A 23,628-nucleotide genomic window follows, 5' to 3' on the forward strand; every position below is an offset into this window, starting at 1 on the left:
GCCGCGGACGCCCCGAACGCCCCAGGCCCCGGGCTCGCGGCGGCGACGGCGCAGCTCGCTGGAGTTTGACTCTCGGGCGGCGGCGCGGAGCCGCGGGCGGCGGCGGGAGCGAGGCGAGCCCGGCCGCTCGCCCTCCGCGCTGCGCTCGGATTGGTCTCTCCCAGAGAGTGCTGGCCGAGGGTTGGCTGCGGGCCGGCTGAAGAACAGGTGCACCTTGCCGCCCGGGCTCGCGGAGCAGCCGCCGAGAAACTCGGCGCGCCGGGCCGGGCGAGCGGCGGCGGCGGCGGCCAGGACGGCCCCCTGTGTCGGAATGCGGCTTTCCGGCGCCTGGCATCCCGCGGCCGGTCGGCTCGGCCCCTGAAGGCGGCCGAGGCCCAGCGGCGGCGCGGGCGGGCGCCCCGGGGAGCGGGCCCGGCGCGGCGCCCCGAGGATGCCGGCGCGGCTGGGGCGCAGGCAGGCGGCGGGCAGCGGCGGCAGCAGCAGCAGCGGCGGCGGCGGCGGCGGCGGCGGCGGCAGTAGCAGCAGCAGCAGCAGCAGCAGCAGCGGCAGCAGCAACAGCAACAGCAACAGCAGGCGCGGGGCCCCGGCGCGCAGGAGGCCGCTTGGCGGGCTGCAGAGGCGTCCAGCCGCTCCCTGACCGGCCGGCGGCGCCGGGGGCCCGTCTCGCCCCTCTTCCGCGCTCCTCGCCGCCCCCTCCCCGGCCCGCGTCCCCTCCCCCGCTCCTCTCCTCCCCGCCCGCCGCCCGCCTCTCGGGGGGAGGGGCGTGGGGGCAGGGAGCCGATTTGCATGCGGCCGCCGCGGCCGCTGCCTGCGCCCGAGCCCGCCGCCGCCGCCGCCGCCGCCGCCGGAGCCCGCGCCCGCGCCCGGCCCGCGCGGCCCCATGCCTCTGGCGCGGCCCTCGGGGGGGCGGAGGTGAAGACCGGCTCCTAGGATGAGTGAAGGTGCGGCCGCTGCCTCGCCACCTGGAGCCGCTTCGGCAGCCGCCGCCTCGGCCGAGGAGGGCACCGCGGCGGCTGCGGCGGCGGCAGCGGCGGGCGGGGGCCCGGACGGCGGCGGCGAAGGGGCGGCCGAGCCCCCCCGGGAGTTACGCTGTAGCGACTGCATCGTGTGGAACCGGCAGCAGACGTGGCTGTGCGTGGTGCCTCTGTTCATCGGCTTCATCGGCCTGGGGCTCAGCCTCATGCTCCTCAAATGGATCGTGGTGGGCTCCGTCAAGGAATACGTGCCCACCGACCTGGTGGACTCCAAGGGGATGGGCCAGGACCCCTTCTTCCTCTCCAAGCCCAGCTCGTTCCCCAAGGCCATGGAGACCACCACCACGACCACTTCCACTGCGTCCCCCGCCACCCCCTCCGCCGGCGGCGCCGCCTCTTCCAGGACGCCCAACCGGATTAGCACCCGCCTGACGACCATCACGCGGGCGCCCACTCGCTTTCCCGGACACCGGGTGCCCATCCGGGCCAGCCCGCGCTCCACCACCGCACGAAACACTGCGGCCCCCCCGACGGTCCTGTCCACTACGGCCCCCTTCTTCAGTAGCAGCACGCCGGGCTCCCGACCCCCGGTGCCAGGAACCCCCAGTACCCAGGCAATGCCCTCCTGGCCCACTGCGGCATACGCTACCTCCTCCTACCTTCATGATTCCACTCCGTCCTGGACTCTGTCTCCCTTTCAGGATGCGGCCACCCCCTCCTCCTCCTCCTCCTCCTCCTCGTCTTCCTCCTCCTCTGCCACCACCGCGCCAGAAACGAGCACCAGCCCCAAATTTCGTAAGTGTACACCTGGTCTGAACTCTGATTTACTACTGAGTTTCCGTTTTGCCCTCCTGCTGTCTTTGCTCCCCGCCGCCTGTCTTCTAGCATCCTCCACCCTTCATCCTATTTCAGGTTTGGAGCAGTGAATGAGATAGTTAAAACTGGCCACAAGGGAGGAGAAAGGTGTAGGTCTGTTCAGGGTCAGTGTTGGGGGTGGGGGTGGGGGTGGGGGGCGCGCTAGGAAGCGAAGGGAGGTTGTCAAGCTCCACCCGGCCTACTTCAGCGGGTCCCAGATGAGAACAGATCTCTTCAAAGGGTTAACGCGAGGGCGATCTGTGCTCACTGCAGACCTGCTGGTGAGCTCCCGGATCCGGCTCCTATTGAGAGCTGGGGCGGGGGGGTGGGCCTTCCCAAAAGCACTGAGCCCTTTCCCTGCCCGTAGGAAGGCGAGAAAGAAAAGCACATGCAAATTGACCGACGCTAAACCACAAAGGGAAGTTGTGTCCATGTGGGTGGGTGTGTGTGTGTGGATGGGGGGCGGGGGGTGATATTTGATGGAAATGTCGATAGAACGAACCTGTAGGACTACTAGCCGCCCTGACCCGGGCAGGGACCAGGAAGGGTTAATTAGAAGCCATTGGGGGAGGTAGGGAAAGGAGGCGATCCATGGCGGAGGGCTAAACCGATCCCACTCTGCCCATGGCCATTGCAAGGTGTAGAGATTGATTCTTTGGCCTCCCAGAGTGAGTTAAGTAGGGGGAAATGGGAAGGGAGCCCTGCGGAGCTACAGCCTCTAGGGTCCTGACGGAGGAGGAGTTTTTTCAGCGCTGTGAAGCATTTGCTTTTGTTCGTTTCCCAAAGGTGGGGTGTGAACCTCATCTCCCCTCCCTCTGTGCCAGAAAAATATAAGGAATGGGATAGTTCTCTGCACTCCAGGGGAGAACGTCCAGCCCTTTTGAAACCGGTCACTCTGTGAATGTGGCATCTTCAACCACAGGGCGATTGCTGCCCATACTGGCCAGTTTACCTCAAGAGTGATAGATCTCTATTTATTCGTATGGATGGTGTATCTCTTCTCTGTATCTTTTCAAATGTTTTGTGTGACTAATTGACCTCCCACCCCACCCCCCACCTTGCTCTTATTCTAAGGAAATTTTAGAAAGCTTTTCAATCTGACTGTTGATTAGGATATGGGAAACAGTTTGCAACCTGTGAAGGTTATTTAGGACAAACCCCCAGCCTGCCAGTTCAAGTTCTGTGCAAGCCCGTTCTTCAAAAACTGCCTGGCTATACTCTCTTTCCATCATATTTCTGTTTTGAGCTATAACATCTGGAGAGGAAAGGAAGAGGGCTTATCATTTTCTCTTCAGTAGAAATACCTGGGATGCTTTCAGTCATCTGGAAGTTCATTTTCCTGAACTGTGCTCTCACCCTGGGTGTTATTTAACACTTGAAACTTTTACAGAAAGGATTTAGTGTGTTTGTGGATAAGGTCCAAGAGAAAAATTCCTTAATATCCGTACTCTGGGGGAAAAAATAAGCTAAAGATAAATTGGGAGTCAGAGAGAAGAGGGGAAGGAGGGGATCTGCCACAAACCAGAATGGCAGTCAAACCGGTAACCTGCTGCTTCCCTCTCCTTTGGCTGAAGCAATCATTTTTGAGAGCATGTTTTCCAAGGAGGTGTTTAGAGGCTTCTCTCAGGAAATCTAGCTTGAGTTTTGTGGAGCATAAAGGATGTGCAAGTGTATGTGTGAACATACTCAGTGGTTTGAAAATATATACGTGTCTATCCGGAAGACCTCGGATTTTTATCTTTCGGTGCAGTTGGTGTGGATAATGGAGTGTGGGTGTACTTCCCAACTGTGGATGTGTGTGTGTATGTGGTGTGCCGGTGGAGGGGGGGAGTCTTGCACCTGGGGGGGGGGGGATATTTCATGTTCTTCCTCAATTGATTTCCTTGCATCCCATTCCGGAGGTCTTTAAAGAAAAGGCCAAGGTAATTATTTCTACCCCTCCATGCTCCTTTTCTACATTTTGTAGAAGGGAATGGCAGCCTGTTTAATAAGTAATGATTATTGACAAGGCTCTCAGCCCCAAGGAAAAGGGAGGGGGTGGAGAATCTGTAAATGGTGTCAGTGTTCGCTTAGACATATAAGCAGTGTTTGTTTTATGTGTATCTGAGGTCCAGCTCTTGGCTCTTTTTAAACCTTCAGTAAGGAGTTGAATTAAGGGATAAAACACAAGTATGCAAATCCAATAGAAACTGACCTGGTTTGCATATATCAACAAGGGAAATTTTAATGAAAGAAAGATTATGTTGTTTCTGTTAAGGATGAATTTAACTAGATAGGTTTTTATGGTAATTTAAAGAAAAGGACAGTTTATTTTTTTTTTATTTTTGGTCCAAGATTGTAAGATGATTAACAAAAGGATATAAGGATTTTTTGAGGGATTATTAGCACTGCTACTGTGGGCTGAAGAATGGCCTGAATATCTTGCATTTTATTTTTCATTTGTTTTGATTATGTTACTAAAGTTCCCAGGAGAGAAATTCCCCTTTTTCCTACTTTCCTGCCTTTAGACTTCAGTAGATTTTTGGGGTTTTTTTCCTTCCTTCCTTCCTTCCTTCCTTCCTTCCTTCCCTCCTTCCCTCCTTCCCTCTCTCCCTGCTTTTTCCTCTTGTTTTAGTGAAAGTCATGAATTGTGTTGTAGCACCTGAGGACAGCTAAGGACAGGGCTCTGGTTTTTCAAGACTAAGTCACAAATTCTTTAATGGCCAGGGTCCTTGCTCTTGAATTGAACATCTCAGGGCTTACAGAATGAATGTCTCTGTGTTCCTGTTAGGTCACTCAGTAGGATTCTGTCTGTAAAGGCAACACAGATCTTTGGAGGAAAAAAGCCTGGTTCACTTTAGAATCAACACATTTGCTGATGGGTAGTAGGCAAAACAAAAGCTGTTTTTGTTATGGGGCAGGCTCAGTTTAGAAGACTCTAATTTTCTGTAGGATCAAAGATGAAGAAAGATTGAACTTAAAACACAGAGGGAGAGGAAGGGCTTGAAGTTGACTAGTCTCTTGTTCCCCTCCAACCTTTAGACCATAAGCTGGACCAAAACTTTGTTCAGTGTTACTGGGGTCACTTGGGTTCCCGGTTGGTTGTCTGGAATTTGCTTTAGGTTCAGATGTTTTAGAAACAAATATTTTAAATGTGTTGCCACTAGATTATTTCATCAAAACATCCTTGAAGCATTTTACCTCTGAAAGTTTTGATTAGTTCACAGATTTTTCAAGCTGAAAGGAGATTTACTACAGACAGTAGAACAGTGATTTTGACTAGTGTACAAACAGCCTTTTAACAGCACATTGAATTCTATTTTTAGACTTGAAACTTATATGTAGAATGTTGTCAATACAAGTCTGGATTGTTATTTTACTCAGCAGGAAGCACTGTTTTCACAGTTAAAAGTCCAGAGTCATTGGCTAAATTCAAATACAAAGAACCACTTTTAATTGGGTAGTTTTTGGGTCCTGTTTGGAAGGTGTATAGTATTTACAGTAAGTAAGATCACGAATCTCAAATAGTGTAGTTAGTGAAGAGATAAATGTAAAATGTATCCTTGATGTGTCAACATGCTATGTGGGTAATTTTAATATAACCAAGTCTATTTAAGTAAAACTTTACCTAATCATACCTGTTGTAATTTTGAAGACTGCCATTGATAACAGAGTATCTTCCTGTCTGTTCTTTTAGAAACATTTAGTCTTTCAGTAAGAGTACTCTTAGTTGTTTTATAGCAGCCTTAGGTATAATTTGTTTAAATGAAGTTACTCCTACGTATTGTCTTTTGTACACATGAATTGAATCCTTCAGAGGAACTCCAACAGAGCAGGTGTGGGCCCCAGTCATGTGCAGTAGCCATTGTGAGAGGATTAGGAGCTCGAGGTCAGTATTTATTATGAAATCCAATTGAGAACTTTTTTAGGAGCACGTGCTGCAACCTGAGTATGCTTTGATTTCGTTGGCCTTAATATAAGATTATGAGACTTTTCTGCTTTAATCAGTTACACTGTATGTTTTGCCCTTTGGACAACTTATGTTGTGCTTCATCATCCTCACACACACAAGAAACACAGGGCAGGGGCAGGTGTGGGCATAGAACTGGCAAAGCTCTTTCTAGAGCCATTTTTAGGTTGGTCTTAGGGTGGTTTAAGCCTTCCTCTCAGTTCCCCATGACTGAGATAAGGGGTTGGGAATGCTGTTACTAATTGAAAGTACCTTTTGCAGGGTTGATGGGTGAATCCAGCCACCTTTAGTATTTGTGCTCTGTTTCCTGGATAGCCTTTTTTGAACACGGTGTTGAACCACAAACTCATCGGAAAGGGAAAAACCTCAGCAGATAAACGATAGAAGCTGGTTTGTGGGGACTTCTCTCTGTTACTAAAGAAGCCAACTTTCTAAATCCAAGCTGGGCCAGAAGCAAGAGTACTGGGGCAGAGTGTGAACACAGTGCCGTCCTGGGAGGTCCGGCGTGCAGATGAACAGGACCTCTCTTCCCTTGGGAATACTTCCCCCAGCTCTTCCTCCTCTCCACACCACAATGAGAAGGAGGCAGATTTTCAACTTGCTTCTTTTGTAGAAATTCTTTCCTCATAGCCTCTGGTATCCAGTGCCAAGCATATCTTGATATTCTATCTGGGATGTTGAAAATGGAACATGAAAGTTGGCCCTGAAATATATAAGAACAAGGGAAGAGCCATAAATCTAAGTCTGTAAAAGGCATTTGAATTGCTTGTAAATAGAATGGAAATTCATTTTTCTCCCTTTGAGTCTGTTTTTATCATTAGACTTTTGTGTTGGGTGAGGCAGAGCCATACTGGGTTGACAAATACCACTGAGACATTTTGAGATCCCAGAAGTTTTTCTTGTCTATACTCAGAAAAGCATTTCCTCCAGAACCATATACATATTGAAAGGGCCAGGGAATACCCTGTTTAAAGTCTTGTTATATCTGGATGAAAACCTACCAAAGTAGGTGTTTTGTATTTGTGTAATTATTAATGGAAGTTTTAGGATAGATTCTTTGATTTTCCATCTTTGCCACTGTTTCATTAGGACTTCTCTTATTCCTGTTGAATAATGGCTCTTTTGAAGATTCCTTACAGACTTCCGATTTTTTTTTAATCCCTTTATTTCTTAGATTATAGTATAAACAGTAGTCTTTAAAATTTTTCTTTGGTATTCTTAACATCTCCGGGTCATTTCAAGTTGTTATAGAAGTCAGCCTTCCAGGTAAGATGATCTTAGATTAAGTTGATGTAGAAAGTTAAGAAAAGAAGTCTACTCATTTATGCAGTTGAGTTAGTAAACTGTCTTGGTGCGTTATTTATTTATAGTTTATTTTGAGAGAGTGTGAGTGGGGGATGGGCAGAGAGAATGAGAAAGCAAGAGAAGGAGAGAGAATCCCAAACAGACTCTGAAGTGTCATCACAGAACCCAGTGCAGGGCTTGAACTCACAAACTGTGAGATCAATACCTGAGCCCAAGTCAGATGCTCAACCGACTGAGCCACCCAGGCGCCCTTTGTGCTTTATTTTTTAAATGTAGAAAAAAATTTAAGGATTCCAAAAACTCGGCTGAAGCCTCATGGCCATTTATTGGTATACAAAAATTGGTATACAAATCATACAAATTTTGACTTGTATGTGGAATCGCTTGTTGTGTGATTCCACAAAACAATGGTACAGTTGAACATGATAACATCATGTTATTTATTGAACATCAGTTTGGGGCACCGCAATGCTGGTAGTTAATTGGTTAATTTAAGAAGTCTAGAAAAGTAATAGTTTAAGAAGCAGAGAGTTAAAATAAAGCTTTCTCACATATGTTGATCTAGGGGCAGAGCTTTTTCTTGAAGATGTGTCGATAAGTTTGAGCTTTAGCATCTGTTTCTTTTCCTTGCTTTTCTTTTCTTTTTTCATAAACTGTACCTCTAATTACCTCTTTCTTCTTTGAAGACACTGGTGGAGGAATCTGAACCAGATTGTGTATGGGCATTATACTATTTTCCTTGCCCTGGGTATCTTTTCTAGTCTTCTTGCCCATGCAATTCAAATAACTTTTATTTTATTTTATTTTTTTGTAAACAACTCACCATTTGGAGTTTCTACAAAGCATTCAACTATGTTTCAATAGAAACTAGAGTTCTGTTTCATTTCCACAATCATATGTCAGTGGCTTCCAACAAATTTAAGTCAATCGCATAATTACAGTAAGAGCAACTGGCATAAACAGGTTTGTTGCCCCGGCTGCCCCAAAAGTTGGTCACAGAGGTGTGTGTGCTTCTTGGAGCTTCCCTGGTGGCCTTTTCAACCAGACAGGAGGGCCCAGCAGGGTTCATCTTGCTGGACGGGTGGTGACAGTCAGCTGGCTAAGCGGAGCTAGGTTAAGAAAGTGACTACTTTTTGTGACGGTGACAAAGATTTGCATTAACAAAACAAAAACAAAAGCAAAACCCATAGCCTTAAATCTAGTGATAAGTCTGCAACCTCAAAGAACCATTGTTCTCTGAACCTTAACTTCCTTTACTGGGATAATGAGGGTCATGATAATTACCTGCCTCCTATACCACTTGTAAAAGGGTATGTAAGCTGCAAAACGCTCTACTGTTTATATGTCCAGAGAAATGGTAAGTGGATAGACTGGCTATTTTCCTCCAAGAACACATCAGGCTGTTGAATTCAGTTGAGATATTGGAGCTAGTTTGCTACCTAGCTTGAGGGATATTTTATCACAATGAGAGATTATTGTTCTTGTATGCCCTTGGATCTTTCTGTATTCCTCTCGGATACCCTGGCACACACAGTAGAATATGGTGTGGAAATCTACCTCAAATCACCTTGGAAATTTTGTCTATTCCACAAACTGGAGCCCACCATTTCTCACCCTTTGCTTGGTGTGCTTTTTTTAAACGCTTATTTTGGACATGCATTTATCAAAGAGAGGAACTGAAGTTTGGGGGGGTGGGATATGAGTGAGATTGTTGGGTTATCTGGAAACCTGAAATTTACAGAAATCTTTAGGTTTCTTGATGAAAGAAAAAAATGCCCTATGCCTCTCTTTGTTTTCATTCCCACACTGTCTTATTGTCATTGAGTCTTTGGAGTTTGGAGAGAACTTCAGTAAAAACAGGCGATCTCTGCATTGCATTCTGTTCCCCTCTTTTCTTAGAAGTTACTGTGAATTAAGCCCCAGAGGATTGATAGGTTGCTCGGATCCATCAAAGAGCTCTTTTAGATGTATACCTTTGCACTTTGGGGAACTTTACTGTTAGCATTTTGAAAACATCTGGTCCTGTGTTTGTTGGAAACGTAATCCTCAATTATATTTCAAAGTTTACTTTTTTGTTACAAGCTTTTATTTTTCAAGACAGGTTGGTGCGTGTAAGTAAATCATAGGTTTTGCCATTCCCAGGCATAAAAAGAGACGAGTCAGAAACAAGCCTGCAAACTGAATTGAGAATTAAGTTTAATAATAGAAGTTTAGCAGCTTCCAGTGATAAGATTTTCTCTTCTTAGAAGTGATAGTGCGTATCATGGATACAATGTAGGCTAAAAGAGCATTAGGAAAATAAATAAGATCATCTGAATGTGTGCAGCTATTTTAGCATGAGTACATTAGAGCCAGAGTTAATAGAATTTTTATGCTAAATGTTTGATAAGAATTCCTGAACATATTAGCCTGCCTCTTATGATACACATCCCATGACTACATGTGATCGTAGTCATGATCTTCCTGTGAATTGCCAGTGAGTTAGAACTTTACTAAGAGAAAAATCCCAGTCTTATCATCGTTTTAGGATCAGGCTCTGTTGGTTTCCGTGCCATGATTTTTGCTTGTAGAAGTGCAGAAGAATTCTTCACAGAAGCTCAGTCTTGGAATGGGCTTGAGAATTCAGCAAATAACAATGAGAGTTGCTATTTGTGGAATTTTACTGTGTGCCAGGAGAGCAAGCACTTTACATATTTATTTATTGCCCTATTTATTGTCTTATTTATTGATTGAATCAAGGACACAAAGACAATCATCTCGGCCAGTGGCCTAGGTATGATTGTCTCACTCATGCAGGTACTTGAACCTGGCCTGGAGTGGTTCTGTTAATTTGCGAAGGACCTGCTAAGTGGCATAGTTTGAAGGATCAGGAAAACCGAATGATATTCTTTTACAGGTAATCTCTCCCTACCCCAAATCCTAATCCATTAGTAAGAATGTGTCCATGTCTGTGTACATGGCTTCTTTCAAGCCCTTAGCTCAGGGACAGTGGCATTTGGCTTCGTAAACTCCACAAATGACATATTTGCTCTATATCTGTTTTTTTTTTTTTTTTTTTTTTTGCTGTAGTAAAGGGGAACCTTTTTTTTTTTTTTTTTAATGTTTATTCATCTTTGAGAGAGAGCATGAATGGGGAGGGGGCAGAGAGAGGGACAGAGGATCTGAAGCGGGCTCTGAGCTGACAGCAGAGAGCCGGATGCAGGGCTCCAACTCATGAACCGTGAGATCCTGACCTGAGTGGAAGTCAGATGCTCAACCAACTGAGCCACCCAGGTGTCCCAAAGGGAGCCTTTTAAACCAGAGAAATTGTCCTGGTTTTCAGTCCAAGGAGAAATTTAGGGGATGTTTCAACAAAAGCTAAAGAATGTATTCTCTAAACTTGTATTCCTCGATCTTCTCTTTTGTCCTGTGGCTGCTTGTTGGTGATTCAGTAGACCAATGATAAAGAACAGCTACAGACTTTATTTCTCTGCTTCCTAATATCCAGCCAAAATAGTCTTCTCTGACCATTCCAAACTTGCTCTTGATTATGGTAGTTACTGCATCATATGCTGAGACTGACCAATGGAAATGTATCAGGGAACATTTGGATTCATAGCCTTGCGGTCCTACAGACTGAACTACCAACCCTAACAGATAAATATCGGGTGTTGTACCATGTAGTGTCTCCTGCAGAGCATCTGTATTCCCTCTTGGAACTATACTCCAGGGTACCCACCCTTGACTTTTTAGCCAGTACTCCAAAGAAGAGTAACATTGGTGAGACTCTGATAGTCTGCGAGGAACACCCCATGCTGGACTCCAGTCACTGCTTACTTCTTTGACATTTCTGTCTAGCAAGGATCTCTAAGGAAAAGAACCATTCTGTTGGTTAAAGTGAAAGATGATTGGGATTTCTATTTCTGCAAACTTACGAAAAGAAAACAGGAATTGGTCAAATCCCAAGATTGGTTTATTACAGTCTTTGAATAGTCATGCTGAAGGATAGGAATACTGTAATGTGAGGGAACCTGCCTTGTCAAAATCCCCATCAGACTATGAATGAATCATGTAGACTGAGAATGACAGCTGTACTCATCAAGAAGAGGGGAAGTGAGATTGCTTTTCCAAATTGATAAACAAAAGATTTTTTGGCATGATGGCAACATCTAGACTCCAGGAATGAAAAAGTAAAAATGGAGTGCAGAAATGTTTATATTATACACTATCTTGACTGAATTCTATTTAACTGACTTTTCTGTATGGGATTCTATTTCTGGATTGAAAAACTCACCAATGCCCCTTTCATGTTGAACAGCCCCAGTTCATTGGGTGTCAGCCTTCACCAAATGAGAGGTGTGTTTACCAAGTCGTAGTTGTATCTAAATCTATTTATGCTTGTTCTTGTTACTGTAATGAGGTAATGTATTCCAACAGGATGCAAACCCATGAATTAATTGTGGTTTCTGTGAGAACTAAGTTGTTTACTTTGGATATACTCCTTAAAGATAAGTCACTTTAAAAACAATGCTTGTTGGAGAAGTTGTGGGCAAGTTTAAGGTAGCATATACTTACATATCCATGAGAAATCTGCACTTGGATTGTTTCACATGTGGCTTTATGTTCTCATTCCATAATAAATAAACTCAAATGGAAACATTGCAGTGTGTAAGTTGGGTGTGGTTTTTCATAAGAAAGGTAACAGAAATTTAGTGAAAAGCCTTAAATTCTGTAGCCAAATATTTGGCAAGTGAATGCAAATTTATATGGTTTAGGTTAAAATGAAATAAATTATAAATAAAGTAAATTTTACTTTGGCCGTGTGATAGATTCACAAAACTTTTAAATTGTATTTTTAATAATTTAAAATATACTGTAAAGTGTTTAGTATAAATTGTCTAAAACTTTGGATAGAAAATTATATAAAGTTCCAATTCTATTAAGCTATGCAGATTAATAGATGGATTTAATGTATACAGTAACTATATTCAAAGGAAGTATACCACATTGTTAATGGTGGTGATTTCTGGATTGTGGAATGGGAATGCTGCTTAATTCCATTGTATTTTGCTGTATTTTCTGTCTTATTTAACGGTCACAAATTCTCTCTCTGGTTAGAAGTTATTAAACTTTTGGAAAAGTAGAGAATACGTTCCATGAATCAGTTCAATTATTGGTCTTGGTGAAGTTTTTGTTTTCTTTTCAGTCCAAGTATTTGTGTCTTGATTGGTGGTGTCAGCATTAAAGTGTTGGCTGAGTTGCATTCCTGCTGTGAAATGCACATGCGTAGACATATAAATGCATTTCATTTGCTCATGGGAAATAATGCCTTATTGAAGGCAGAGTATCTTACCTTGAGCTTTTGATTATTAACCTTGACCTTATAAGTATGAAGAAGATGGAGGTTTAATGAGTTACTTAATGGCTCTTGCAGCCTGCAGATGTTGGGCAGTCTTTGGTAGTGTATCTTGGGATGGACATAGGCAGTAGAAGTCAATCAGTTGTGTATATGTATAGACCGATTATCTGGTCTGTTTTAAGGATCACATGAAAGCAGAATACAAAGGCTAGTTTGAAGTGGTTGGTCTTAGAAGGAAGGCTGAGGTCAAATGAGAACAGGTGGGATGACTAGTTCAAACATTTTCTAGATGCTGTAAACCTCTCACAGAATCATAAGATACTTATTCTACTAATGTTAGGTGGTTCCACTACAGATAGATAAATTCCATAGGCCGATGGACAGTAGTGACTTGTAGAGAACATAAATCTTTGGTGACGAATTGTGCTCAAAATCTTTTAGGCTAGCTCACAAATACATTGGTGAACGGAAAGAGTCAGAACAAAAGTAGGACTCTGTTAATATAATGTTGAATGTTAGAGGTCAAGGTAGTGAGTCTTTTGGGGAAGTGGCAGGTAGTGAATGGAGAGACCCATGATATGAGGCTTTAAGATAATGATAATTATCTGCTTCTTGATCTGGGTGTTAATTACATGGGTGAGTTCTATTGGTCAAAATTCATCAAGCTCTATATATCAATACAAACTTAAAAATAGAAGAGAAATCTTTCAGATCATTCCTTTGGAGTTCAGTTCATGCTACCAGGGTGGTGGCCTGCGTGTGTGGATTTTTCCAGTGGATCATAATGCTGTGTTTGTTGTTCATGCCACACAGTCTAACAGGTGTGAAGAGGGTCTTTCTGGCTTTAGCAGCTTCCTTTTGTTCTCGGGATCCTGCCTTAGTGAGACTCCATGCAAGATACCCACATTCTTTTTCAATTTAAGGCTTTCTGAGTGGGTACTTGTGTTTTTTTTTTTTTTTTTTTTTTTTTTTTTTTTACATTTTATTTATTTTTGATAGAGCACAAGTGGAGGAGGGGCAGAGAGAGACAGAGATACAGAATCTGAAGCAAGCTCCAGGCTCCGAGCTGTCAGCACAGAGCCCGACGTGGGGCTCGAACTCAAAAACCGTGAGATCATGACCTGAGCCAAAGTCGATGCTTAACCAACTGAGCCACGCAGGTGCCCCACTTGTGTTTATACTAAATAAGATTTTCTTTCACCCATATCAGGAGTGTTTCTGATGCAGCATGAGCTACCACACTTTTCACACATCTTACACATCTTACACGCATCTTACATACATCTCACGCTTTACTTACAAGTAGAACCATACTTGTATCCTAATAGTGATTGTATCACAGTTCTGCAGCATTCGAGTGCACGACCCATAAGAAAGATAATTCATTGTCTACATTTATGGTTTTGTTGGGAAGACCAGAACAGATGTACCAGAGAATGGTCAAGTGCCAAAGTGTATGATTCCGACTGAAAAAGTGTATTAGGCCATTTCAGGAAGTAGTGATGAAAGCAGACATAAGTGATTTCAGTGGAGAATTTGTTTAGGCAGAGAAGTGGAGAAATGGGGCCAAGAGGGAATTAACAAAGTTAGAAGTGTGCATGCACCCCTTTGTGTGGAAGCCAGTGAGGGGTCTGGCCTGATGGGCAGAGAGGGTCTGTCTTGGAATTAGTGAGGCAGCATCATCTTTTCCTTAGGACAAGGTCTGATTAAGGAGGGAGGGTTTGAGAGGACATGGCTAGGCTGCTATGGGAAACAACAGTCAGGGTTGGTGCAAGCAAGTGGCACAATATCTGATATTTTCAGAAGATGCAAGGTCTCCAGGATGACTTGGAGGGAGAAGCAAGCAGCAAGTTGTGAAGGTTCTCCAAGGCTAATTTTTCCCAAAGCATTTAAAGATATGGTCTGTGATTTGTGCTGAATATATTTAAGTAGTGACTTCCTTCCAGCACCTCTTCAGAGTGCTGCAAGGAGGAAAAGAATGGGTGTGTTTAAAAATGTTTAGTTTTTTTTTTTTTTTTTTGCATAGTCATATCAACACAGATTTAACCTCAAAATAGTAGCTTTCGAATATCTAAAAATTTGCAAGATACAAGGAGAATAGCCAGCAGAAACTCTTGATTTTACTTAAAAAGTGACTGCCTTGAGAATTTTCAGAGGCAAAAAGTACTTTATGAATTGATCGCCGCATCACCCCTGTGAGGTCCTCTTTCCGGAAGCTACTGTCAACACCTTTTTGGATTGAATGCTGACATCCCATGGCAATTAAAAGGCAATGGCACTGTTGATCTCATCACACGGTGGGGAAAGAGGGAGGGGAGGCACTGCTGCTTCGAGATGGTTCTGAGGATGGCTGTGTGTAAGATGAGGCTCTCCCTTGGCCTGCCGGAGCCCCTGTCCTAGAAAAGAACTACATCCCTTCTTCTACGTATCCAACAGCTAAAATTATTGTGCTGCCCGCCTTTGTTTAGTATAAAGAACCTTCAGATGAGAATCACATTCATCACTCTTGCCAGCTTACTTGGTTGTTCATTGTTACCAGATAGAGGGGCTATAACACCATTGTAAGCATGAATGTTACATCAGTATTAATAGCCCACATCGTCTCTCCTCTGTTTTTCACTGATCAGATAATTTTCACTGATGTCAACCTTTATAAGAAACCAGCTGACATATACTAGTGTTATTTACTTGCCTTACTTTCAGTTTATCTTTTTTCTTTTTTTTTTTGACTTAGATAAAGGTGCCTTTTGCAGTTATTTGTTTGGGTCTTTGTGTATTTGATCAGAAGATATCTTTGAAAGGAAAGCAGCATAGCTGTAGATGGGATCTTAACAAAGTCAGTATCAAATCTGTGTTTCCCCTTCACTTGGTTTTGTAAGCTTCTGAGTGACCTTCTGTGGTACCACACTGGTGCTCATCTTTCATCATGAGCAGCTCTGAGTAATTTATGACAAATAATGAAATGCCGTTTCCTACAATGCACTGCAAATGGCTGAGTGTTGTAAAAGTCTAAAGAGCTCTATTACTTCTAAATGACTAGATAACACAAAAATGTTAACCCTAAAGAAAAAAGGTCCAGCAAAACATGCTGTTTACGAAGCACAGTCTTCCTGCCTGATACCTTCTGTAGGCTCTCAGCGCTGAACTCCGCAGGGTCTGGGCTGGCGTCTGAACAGTTCTCTTCTAGAATGGCGAGGAGACGTTTATGCCTTTAGGCTAGTTGGAGTGGCTAGGAGCAGGAGTGGTTCAGCTATGTGGAGTAGGGGAAGGGAGAAACTTGCAAAGTTTGTTTTCACTTTGAAACCCTTAATTTTTGGGGCGCCTGGGTGGCTCAGTCAGTTAAGCGTCCGACTTCAGCTCAGGTCATGATCTCGCAGTCTGTGAGTTCAAGCCCCGCATCGGGCTCGGTGCTGACAGCTCAGAGCCTGGAGCCTGTTTCGGATTCTGTGTCTCCCTCTCCCTCTGACCCTCCCCCATTCATGCTGTCTCTCTGTCTCAAAAATAAATAAATGTTAAAAAAAAATTAAAAAAAAAGAAACCCTTAATTTTTTAAAATGGTGCTACCAACGGTAAGGCCCCTGCACAACAGCAGATGCTTGCTTTGGGCACTGATGTTGAAAAGATACTGAACAAGCACAATACATTTTCATCGGAACAAAGCTTTATGGATGGCTGACACTTTTTCAAAATTAACCCTTCTCATGATGTTTGCATTGTGTCGCTTAATCCACATACATAACAACACCTATCAAACATATTATCTAATTTGCAACTCTCAGCTCCCTTGTACTCTACAATGGATTAGTGCAATTGCTAAATGTTGTTCACAGTGAATACGTGTGTTCTCATCCTGGGTGCCATAACATTGCTGCATATGTAAGTGTTAGGGTTTGAAGACCTTAACTGCCAGGTACAGAAAGTCTTTAGGTACTACACTCCCATTGTGAAAATTGAATTAAATTGCTGGGCAGTGATCCCTTTGTACTGACAGGAGAGTCCCTTTGCGAGCAAGCTATAGAGAAGGGTGATCTTTGGCCACCAATACTTTTAAGCTCAAACACTTGGCTGAAATTTGCCACTGAATTTTCTCACATTTCCCCAGACATTATTACTTTGCCAAATGAAATCATCTGTTTCCTCTACTAGAACTGCTTTCTTTCCTCCAGATAGTAGCTACAAGGTAGGAAATGAATTGCATAAAAATAAATTACACATGCTACATTTTGGGACGAGTACCCTTAGCTGTTCCATCAATTTCTTTTCACTGCTGTGCCAGGAAGTCCACTTTAATCTTCAGCTATCAGTTATATGCAATCATTCTGGATCTTCCCAAAATGGAGGTGCATTTGTGCCAGGAAAATCAGGCTATTTGGATGTCCGAGAATATTTTTGCTTTTGATGAAGAAGGTTAGTTGCCATGTGCCAGGGGAGAGAGAGATTCAAAGAAGTACAGCTATTCCCAGAAGCTTGTTTGGAGAATGGACTGTGTGGCTCAGCTTCCAGACCATCCTACCATCCACCTAAGGTTCGGTGTGGGTAGCAGTGTGGCATTAGCAGTATACCCCACTTTTATAGCTAAGTAACGACTCTGAAGCCTCTGGATATCGTCCAGGCTTTTTTTTTTTTTTTTTTTTAAATCTCTGTATGCCCAGTCTACCACTTCCTCTCTGATGCTCTGCCATTTTGCAAACTGTGAGCAGAGGAAGCTGAGGAACAGGAGGTGATTTCCATGGAGACAGAGAGAGGTGGGAGAATCTTACCTCAGGGAAGTTTATGTTCCTTGGCTCAATCTTGTTAATTGTTACATTTTTTTTTCTTTGCTTCCAAAGAAAATTAAAAGTAGGGTAATTAGAAGAGTAGTTTTAAAAGGGAGAAAAGTAATTAAGGCCCAGTGGGAAGGCCACTGGACCTGGTTTGGGGATACAGGCCCTTTTCTGCCACTCAGTTGTTTGAGACCTCAGGGTAGACTATTCCCTCAGTCTCTGAAATCACAGTTTCTTCTGTGAGTAAAGCTGTTGGACAAGACATTCCCTGAGTCTCTCTGTGGCACAGATTCCCTGAGGCCAAATTCTTAATTTGAGATTAAAGTCTTAGTGGAATTTTTGAATTCCTAATTCTGCTGCCTACCGCCCCCCAACTCTCTCACTTTATCTCCCACCCCACCCTGTTTTTTTTTCATTAGTCTACTTTTGGTGGGATATTTGGCATTTCAGCATTTACTAATAGCAGTGTTTCAGTGTGCTACATAGGTTGGACTTGGTTATGTCCTTATGTCTGGCGAACTCTGCTTGTTAACAACTTAAAAAAAAAAAAAAAGTCTTATCCTTCCCCTGACAGATGTAGAGCTGTAGCAAGTTGTAGGCCAGTTATTGTGAAGTGTGGTGTGTGATGAAATATGTATATATATAATGAAGTGTGTGTGTATATATATGTGTATATATATATATATATAATGAAATGTGTGTATTATTATACATATGAAAGTAAATGGATTTCAAAGACAGAGTTATGAGAAAGCTGGGAAGAATTACTGATAACACACAAAATATTTCATTTGGAAGTATAAATAAATTCATTCAGTTCTAGATGTGACCACAGTGCCTTTCTCCCTTAATTAAACAGAATTCCTACTTGCTGAAGTGTTACAAGAACAGAGGACTAAGAAATGGTATCTCTAAGGCACTATTTTACTTACTTACTTACTTATTTTATTTATGTTTATTTATTTTGAGAGAGAGCGCAAGCAAGTGCGAGTGAGCAGGGGAGAGGCAGAGAGAGAGGGAGACAGAATCCCAGGCAGGCTCACACTGTCAGCGCAGAGCCTGATGCAGGGCTCAAACCCACCAACCATGAGATCATGACCTAAGCTGGAATCAAGAGTCAGATGCCTAACCGACTGAGCCACCAGGCACCCTGGCACTATTGTATATCTTAATGTAAGGCATTATTTCCTAGCATGTTGGTTCATATGAAGATTTTGATGTCAGAATGTGGTTCCATCCATTGGATTAGAACACAGCTCTGAGCCATGAGCCAGAGTGACATTTAACTCAAACTCAAGGTGGCTAGTGTAAATATTTCATCATTTTTTGCAGCACCTTTCTCTGTATTATTATATAGAACATGTTCACCATAGAAAATTGGAAAACATAAACAGTAAGGAAAATAAAGGCCATGTAGTTCTACCACCCAGAGATAATTACTGTTATCTTCCTCTTGAATATTAACCTAATTTTTTTGCTCTGTATTTTTTTTTACAAAAATGAAATTATAGGGGCGCCTGGGTGGCTTGGTCGGTTAAGCGTCTGACTTCGGCTCAGGTCATGATCTCACGGTCCATGAGTTCGAGCCCCGCGTCGGGCTCTGTGCTGACAGCTCAGAGCCTGGGGCCTGTTTCAGATTCTGTGTCTCCCTCTCTCTCTGCCCCTCCCCTGTTCATGCTCTGTCTCTCTCTGTCTCAAAAATAAATAAACATTAAAAAAAATAAAAAAAAATGAAATTATACATACTCTAATAACTCTTTTAGCTATTCTTTTGCACTTTATGTTAAAATATTTCTTAAAAAAATTTTTTTTATTTTTTAATTTTATTTTTTATTTTTTAAAGTTTACATCCAAATGAGTTAGCATATAATGAAACAATGATTTCAGGAGTAGATTCCTTAATGCCCTTTACCTATTTAGCCTATCCCCCCCTCCCACAACCCCTCCAGCAAGCCTCAGTTTGTTCTCCATATTTATGAGTCTCTTCTGTTTTGTCCCCCTCCCTGTTTTTATATTATTTTTGTTTCCCTTCCCTTATGTTCATCTGTTTTGTCTCTTAAAGTTCTCATATGAGTGAAGTCATATGATTTTTGTCTTTCTCTGACTGACTAATTTCACTTAGCATAACACCCTCAAGTTCCATCCATGTTGTTGCAAATGGCAAGATTTCATTCTTTTTGATTGCCGAGTAATACTCCATTGTATATATATACCACATCTTCTTTATCCATTCATCCGTCAATGGACATTTGCACTCTTTCCATACTTTGGCTATTGTTGATAGTGCTGCTATAAACATGGGGGGTGCATGTGTCCCTTCAAAACAGCACACCTGTATCCCATGGATAAATGCCTAAGTAGTGCAATTGCTGGGTCGTAGGGTAGTTCTATTTTTAGTTTTTTGAGGAACCTCCATACTGTTTTCCTGAGTGGCTGCACCAGCTTGCATTGCCACCAACAATGCAAAAGAGATCCTCTTTCTCTGCATCCTCGCCAGCATCTGTTGTTGCCTGAGTTGTTCATGTTAGCCATTCTGACAGGTGTGAGGTGGTATCTCATGGTGGTTTTGATTTGTATTTCCCTGATGATGAGTGATGTTGAGCATTTTTTCATGTGTCGGCTGGCCATCTGGATGTCTTCCTTGGATAAGTGTCTATTCATGTCTTTTGCCCATTTCTTCACTGGATTATTTGTTCTTTAGGTGTTGAGTTTGATAAGTTCTTTATAGATTTTGGATACTAACCCTTTATCTGATATGTCATTTGCAAATATCTTCTCCCATTCTGTCGGTTGCGGTTGCCTTTTAGTTTTGCTGATTGTTTCCATCACTGTGAAGAAGCTTTTTATTTTGATGAGGTCCCAGTAGTTCATTTTTGCTTTTGTTTCCCTTGCCTCTGGAGACGTGTTGAGTAAGAAGTTGCTGCGGCCAAGATCAAAGAGGTTTTTGCCTGCTTTCTCCTCAAGGATTTTGATGGCTTCCCATCTTACATTGAGGTCTTTCATCCATTTTTAGTTTATTTTTGTGTATGGTGTAAGAAAGTGGTCCAGGTTCATTCTTCTGCATGTCGCTGTCCAGTTTTCCCAGCCCCACTTGCTGAAGAGACTGTCTTTATTCCATTGGATATTCTTTCCTGCTTTGTCAAAGATTGGTTGGCCGTATGTTTGTGGGTCCATTTCTGGGTCCCTATTCTGTTCATTGATCTGAGTGTCTGTTCTTGTGCCAGTACCATACTGTCTTGATGAGTACAGCTTTGTAATATAGCTTGAAGTCTGGGATTGTGATGCCTCCTGCTTTGGTTTTCTTTGTCAAGATTGCTTTGACTATTTGGGGTCTTTTCTGGTGCCATACAAATTTTGGGATTATTTGTTCTAGTTCTGTGAAGAATGCTGGTGTTACTTTGATAGGGATTGCACTGAATATGTAGATTGCTTTGGGCAGTATCGATATTTTAACAATATTTGTTCTTCCTATCCAGGAGCATGGAATCTTTTTCCATTTTTTTGTGTCTTCAATTTCTTTCATAAGCTTTCTGTAGTTTTCAGTGTATAGATTTTTCACCTCTTTGGTTAGATTTATTCCTAGGTATTTTATGTTTTTTGTGCAACTGTAAATGGGATCGATTCCTTGATTTCTCTTTCTGTTGCTTCATTGTTGGTGTATAGGAATGCAACCAATTTCTATGTTAAAATATTTGTGTCAGAATTCTTATGTCAGAATTCTGTGTCAGAATACTTAAACCCTACTTTTAATGGTGCTGTGCTGAAGTATATTGACACACTAAAATATTGAGCTTATTACCCAGTGAGAATTTAGTTTGCTCGGTGTGATCATTATTAAATAAAATTCTGCCGTGCATGTCCACAGTGTGGAATGGAAACCTTTGACCAACATATGTACAAAAAAATTACATTTTTTATCCAAATTCCTAAATTCTCCTCTAGAACGACTGAGCAGTTCACATTCTTGGTGTAGTGTCAGATGCCCATTCTTTGCATACTGCCCACCCCATAGGCATTAACACCATGTGATTAACAACAAACCAGCCAGCCAGGAAACCGACAAAAATGTTTTGCGAATCAGATAGTTTGAAAACAGTTATCTTCTTGGTGTTCTGTCCTGTACTTCTCTACCAGTGGGAGTGAACATTGGCACATAGTTACTGAGATGGAGTTTGTGGGGGAAGTTTGTCTTTCCTCTCTGCAAGCATGGTACAGACAGATGCCTCTCTGCATCTTCCAGGACTTCATCGCAGCCAGGCGTGCTGTGAGGAGGAGCTAAGGGCTAGAAGTATGAACGCTGCCCAGTGTAATTTAGTAACAAGGTTTTTTGTTTTCTGTGTGTGTGTGTGTGTGTGTGTGTGTGTGTGTGTGTGTTTTGTCTTACACCCAGAAATAGTGGCAGATGGAAGGTGGGTCATGGTCACAAAGGAGTTAGCAAATAAAGAATAAGGTGCAACTATGCTTGACTCAGTGACCTTAGGAGCTGGAACATCTTGGGTTGTTTGATGTCAGTAAAACCACAGTGCTAAAGGTTAACCTACACTTACAAAGCTGGTAAGATTCTACTAAAGAACACAAGCCTGGGGTGCCTGGGGCGCTTAGTCATTGAGTGTCTGACTCTTGATTTTGGCTCAGGCCATGATCCCAGGGTTGTGGGATCAAGCCCTGTGTTGGGCTCCGCACTGAGCATGGAGCCTGGTTGGGATTCTCCCTCCCACCCCCCCCCCCCAAACAAAACAAAACAAAACAAACAAAACACAAGCCTGAACACACACACACACATAGATCAAAAGATAGTAAGCATTCCTACAAGTTCGGAGAGCTTAAATTACAACTTCCTCTGTGAGAATAGATGATGCCTGGGGGCTACCTCAACTCCTCTGTCTCTGCCCTTTTTTCTGGAACCTTCTCAGTGTTCTGTTCAATAATGTTTCCTTCTCGCTCTTCTGCTCTGTGGGGTGGATGTTGAGCTGGAGAGGAGGCTCAGCTTCCAGGGAAGAGCAGTGTAAGCTGGTCTGCACCTGGGCCCTGTGACAGCCACTGCCTCCAGCAGCCACAAGGCTACTGCTGTTCCTGGTAATAAGTGCCATGGAAACCCAGTGAGCTCCAGGAGGGGTGGGTGAGCAGCACAGCACTGAGTGACACTGGGGTTTTAAATGTCATATTACAAAAATAGAACCACCTGAGGAAGGTGCAGGGCCACACTAGCACCCTGTAGCTCTCTGCTTTCTTGGCGCCTGCTTCCCTTTGGCTAAGTCTTCCCCACAAGGAGCAGGGAGACTTGGTGCTTCAATTATCTGCATGGGCTGGTCTGGCAGAGATTTCCCCTTCTTTGGCCCCTGGTTTTGGCAAACCAGAAATAGATTAATTTGACCTGGAGTAAAAAATCTGACTCTGTTAAGGCTTTGCTGATCATTTACACATCTGTCCATAAAGTTTCACAGTTGGAAGATCAAAGCAGGTTGTCATAGCATCTACTGTGTTGTCATGTCTTCTTTTTTTTTCTGGCATTAAAAAAAAACACTTTGAAAATGTTATATCACAGGTTGATAAATTCTAATGACACCTCCAAATGGATTGGCCCACATTTTCAGATTATTAGTCCAAATACCCTCAGTCCTAAACTGCCCAAAGGGAACCCTTGGATTAAACCCAGTGTAATCCAGTGGACTGTTTTGTCGGGTTTCATTACATGTGGATGTTAACTTTTTGTTTATCACTGCCTGACGCTATCACCATCGAATTAGGTTGAAAATCAGCAGTTAGAATTGGAATGCATGTAATAGTTATTATTTTCCTTTTCATCAGTTACACTCTTAATGATGTGATTTGTAGTCGATGTGTGTGTGAGTGAATGCGTGTACTATAGAAACAGCAGTGGGTGTTAAGTCTGGAAGAATTCAAGTTTTGCTTCTTCTTAGACACCTGAGGTATATGGAGCCTATCTCCATGTGCCTCAATTTCCTCATTTTCAAAAGCTGAGATAATGGCTACTGCTTATAAGGCACAGAAGGCTGCCGTGAAGTCTGTAGATATCAACAATCTGATGAACCAAGGTGCTGAACAGATTGGGAACATATACATCAGAAGCCAGGAGATGTTTGGGTATAGGGAATTTGAGCAGTTTGAAATCATTAATAGAGACCGGATGCTTATTTATGTCATGAGCTAATGTTTTCTTTTTGGGAGCCAAATTTAATCTTAAATATTTAGTACTGTACTTAGGGACTGGTGGTTTGAAAAAAAAAATCAAGCTGGAAAGCTCTGTAGAGAGGAAGTGAATAATGCTGAGAAAATTTCAATCTTACCACGGGGTTGACTTAGAAAAATACTAGTTTCCAGGCATCTGGATGTGAATTTCTCAGCCTTTGAGAAAGGCACATTCAACCAGCATGCCCTTCTGGTATGGTTGCCCTGGAAGTGTGGGATGCTCAGTTTCAAACT

General features: G+C 43.1%; 1 protein-coding gene across 4 annotated transcripts in view; it reads left to right on the forward strand.

The window, feature by feature from the left end:
- The first annotated feature begins 931 nt into the window (after positions 1-931).
- Positions 932-23,628, forward strand: part of NRG3 (neuregulin 3) — a 1,047,305-nt gene continuing 1,024,608 nt past the window's right edge. For all 4 annotated transcript variants that reach the window (XM_042908760.1, XM_042908761.1, XM_042908762.1 and 1 more), the window contains exon 1: positions 932-1,769. In XM_042908760.1, the coding sequence (XP_042764694.1) occupies positions 932-1,769 (838 nt within the window). The remainder of the gene's footprint in view (positions 1,770-23,628) is intronic.

This window comes from Panthera leo, chromosome D2, assembly GCF_018350215.1.
Source record: "Panthera leo isolate Ple1 chromosome D2, P.leo_Ple1_pat1.1, whole genome shotgun sequence".
In the NCBI taxonomy this organism is placed as follows: Eukaryota; Metazoa; Chordata; class Mammalia; order Carnivora; family Felidae; genus Panthera; species Panthera leo.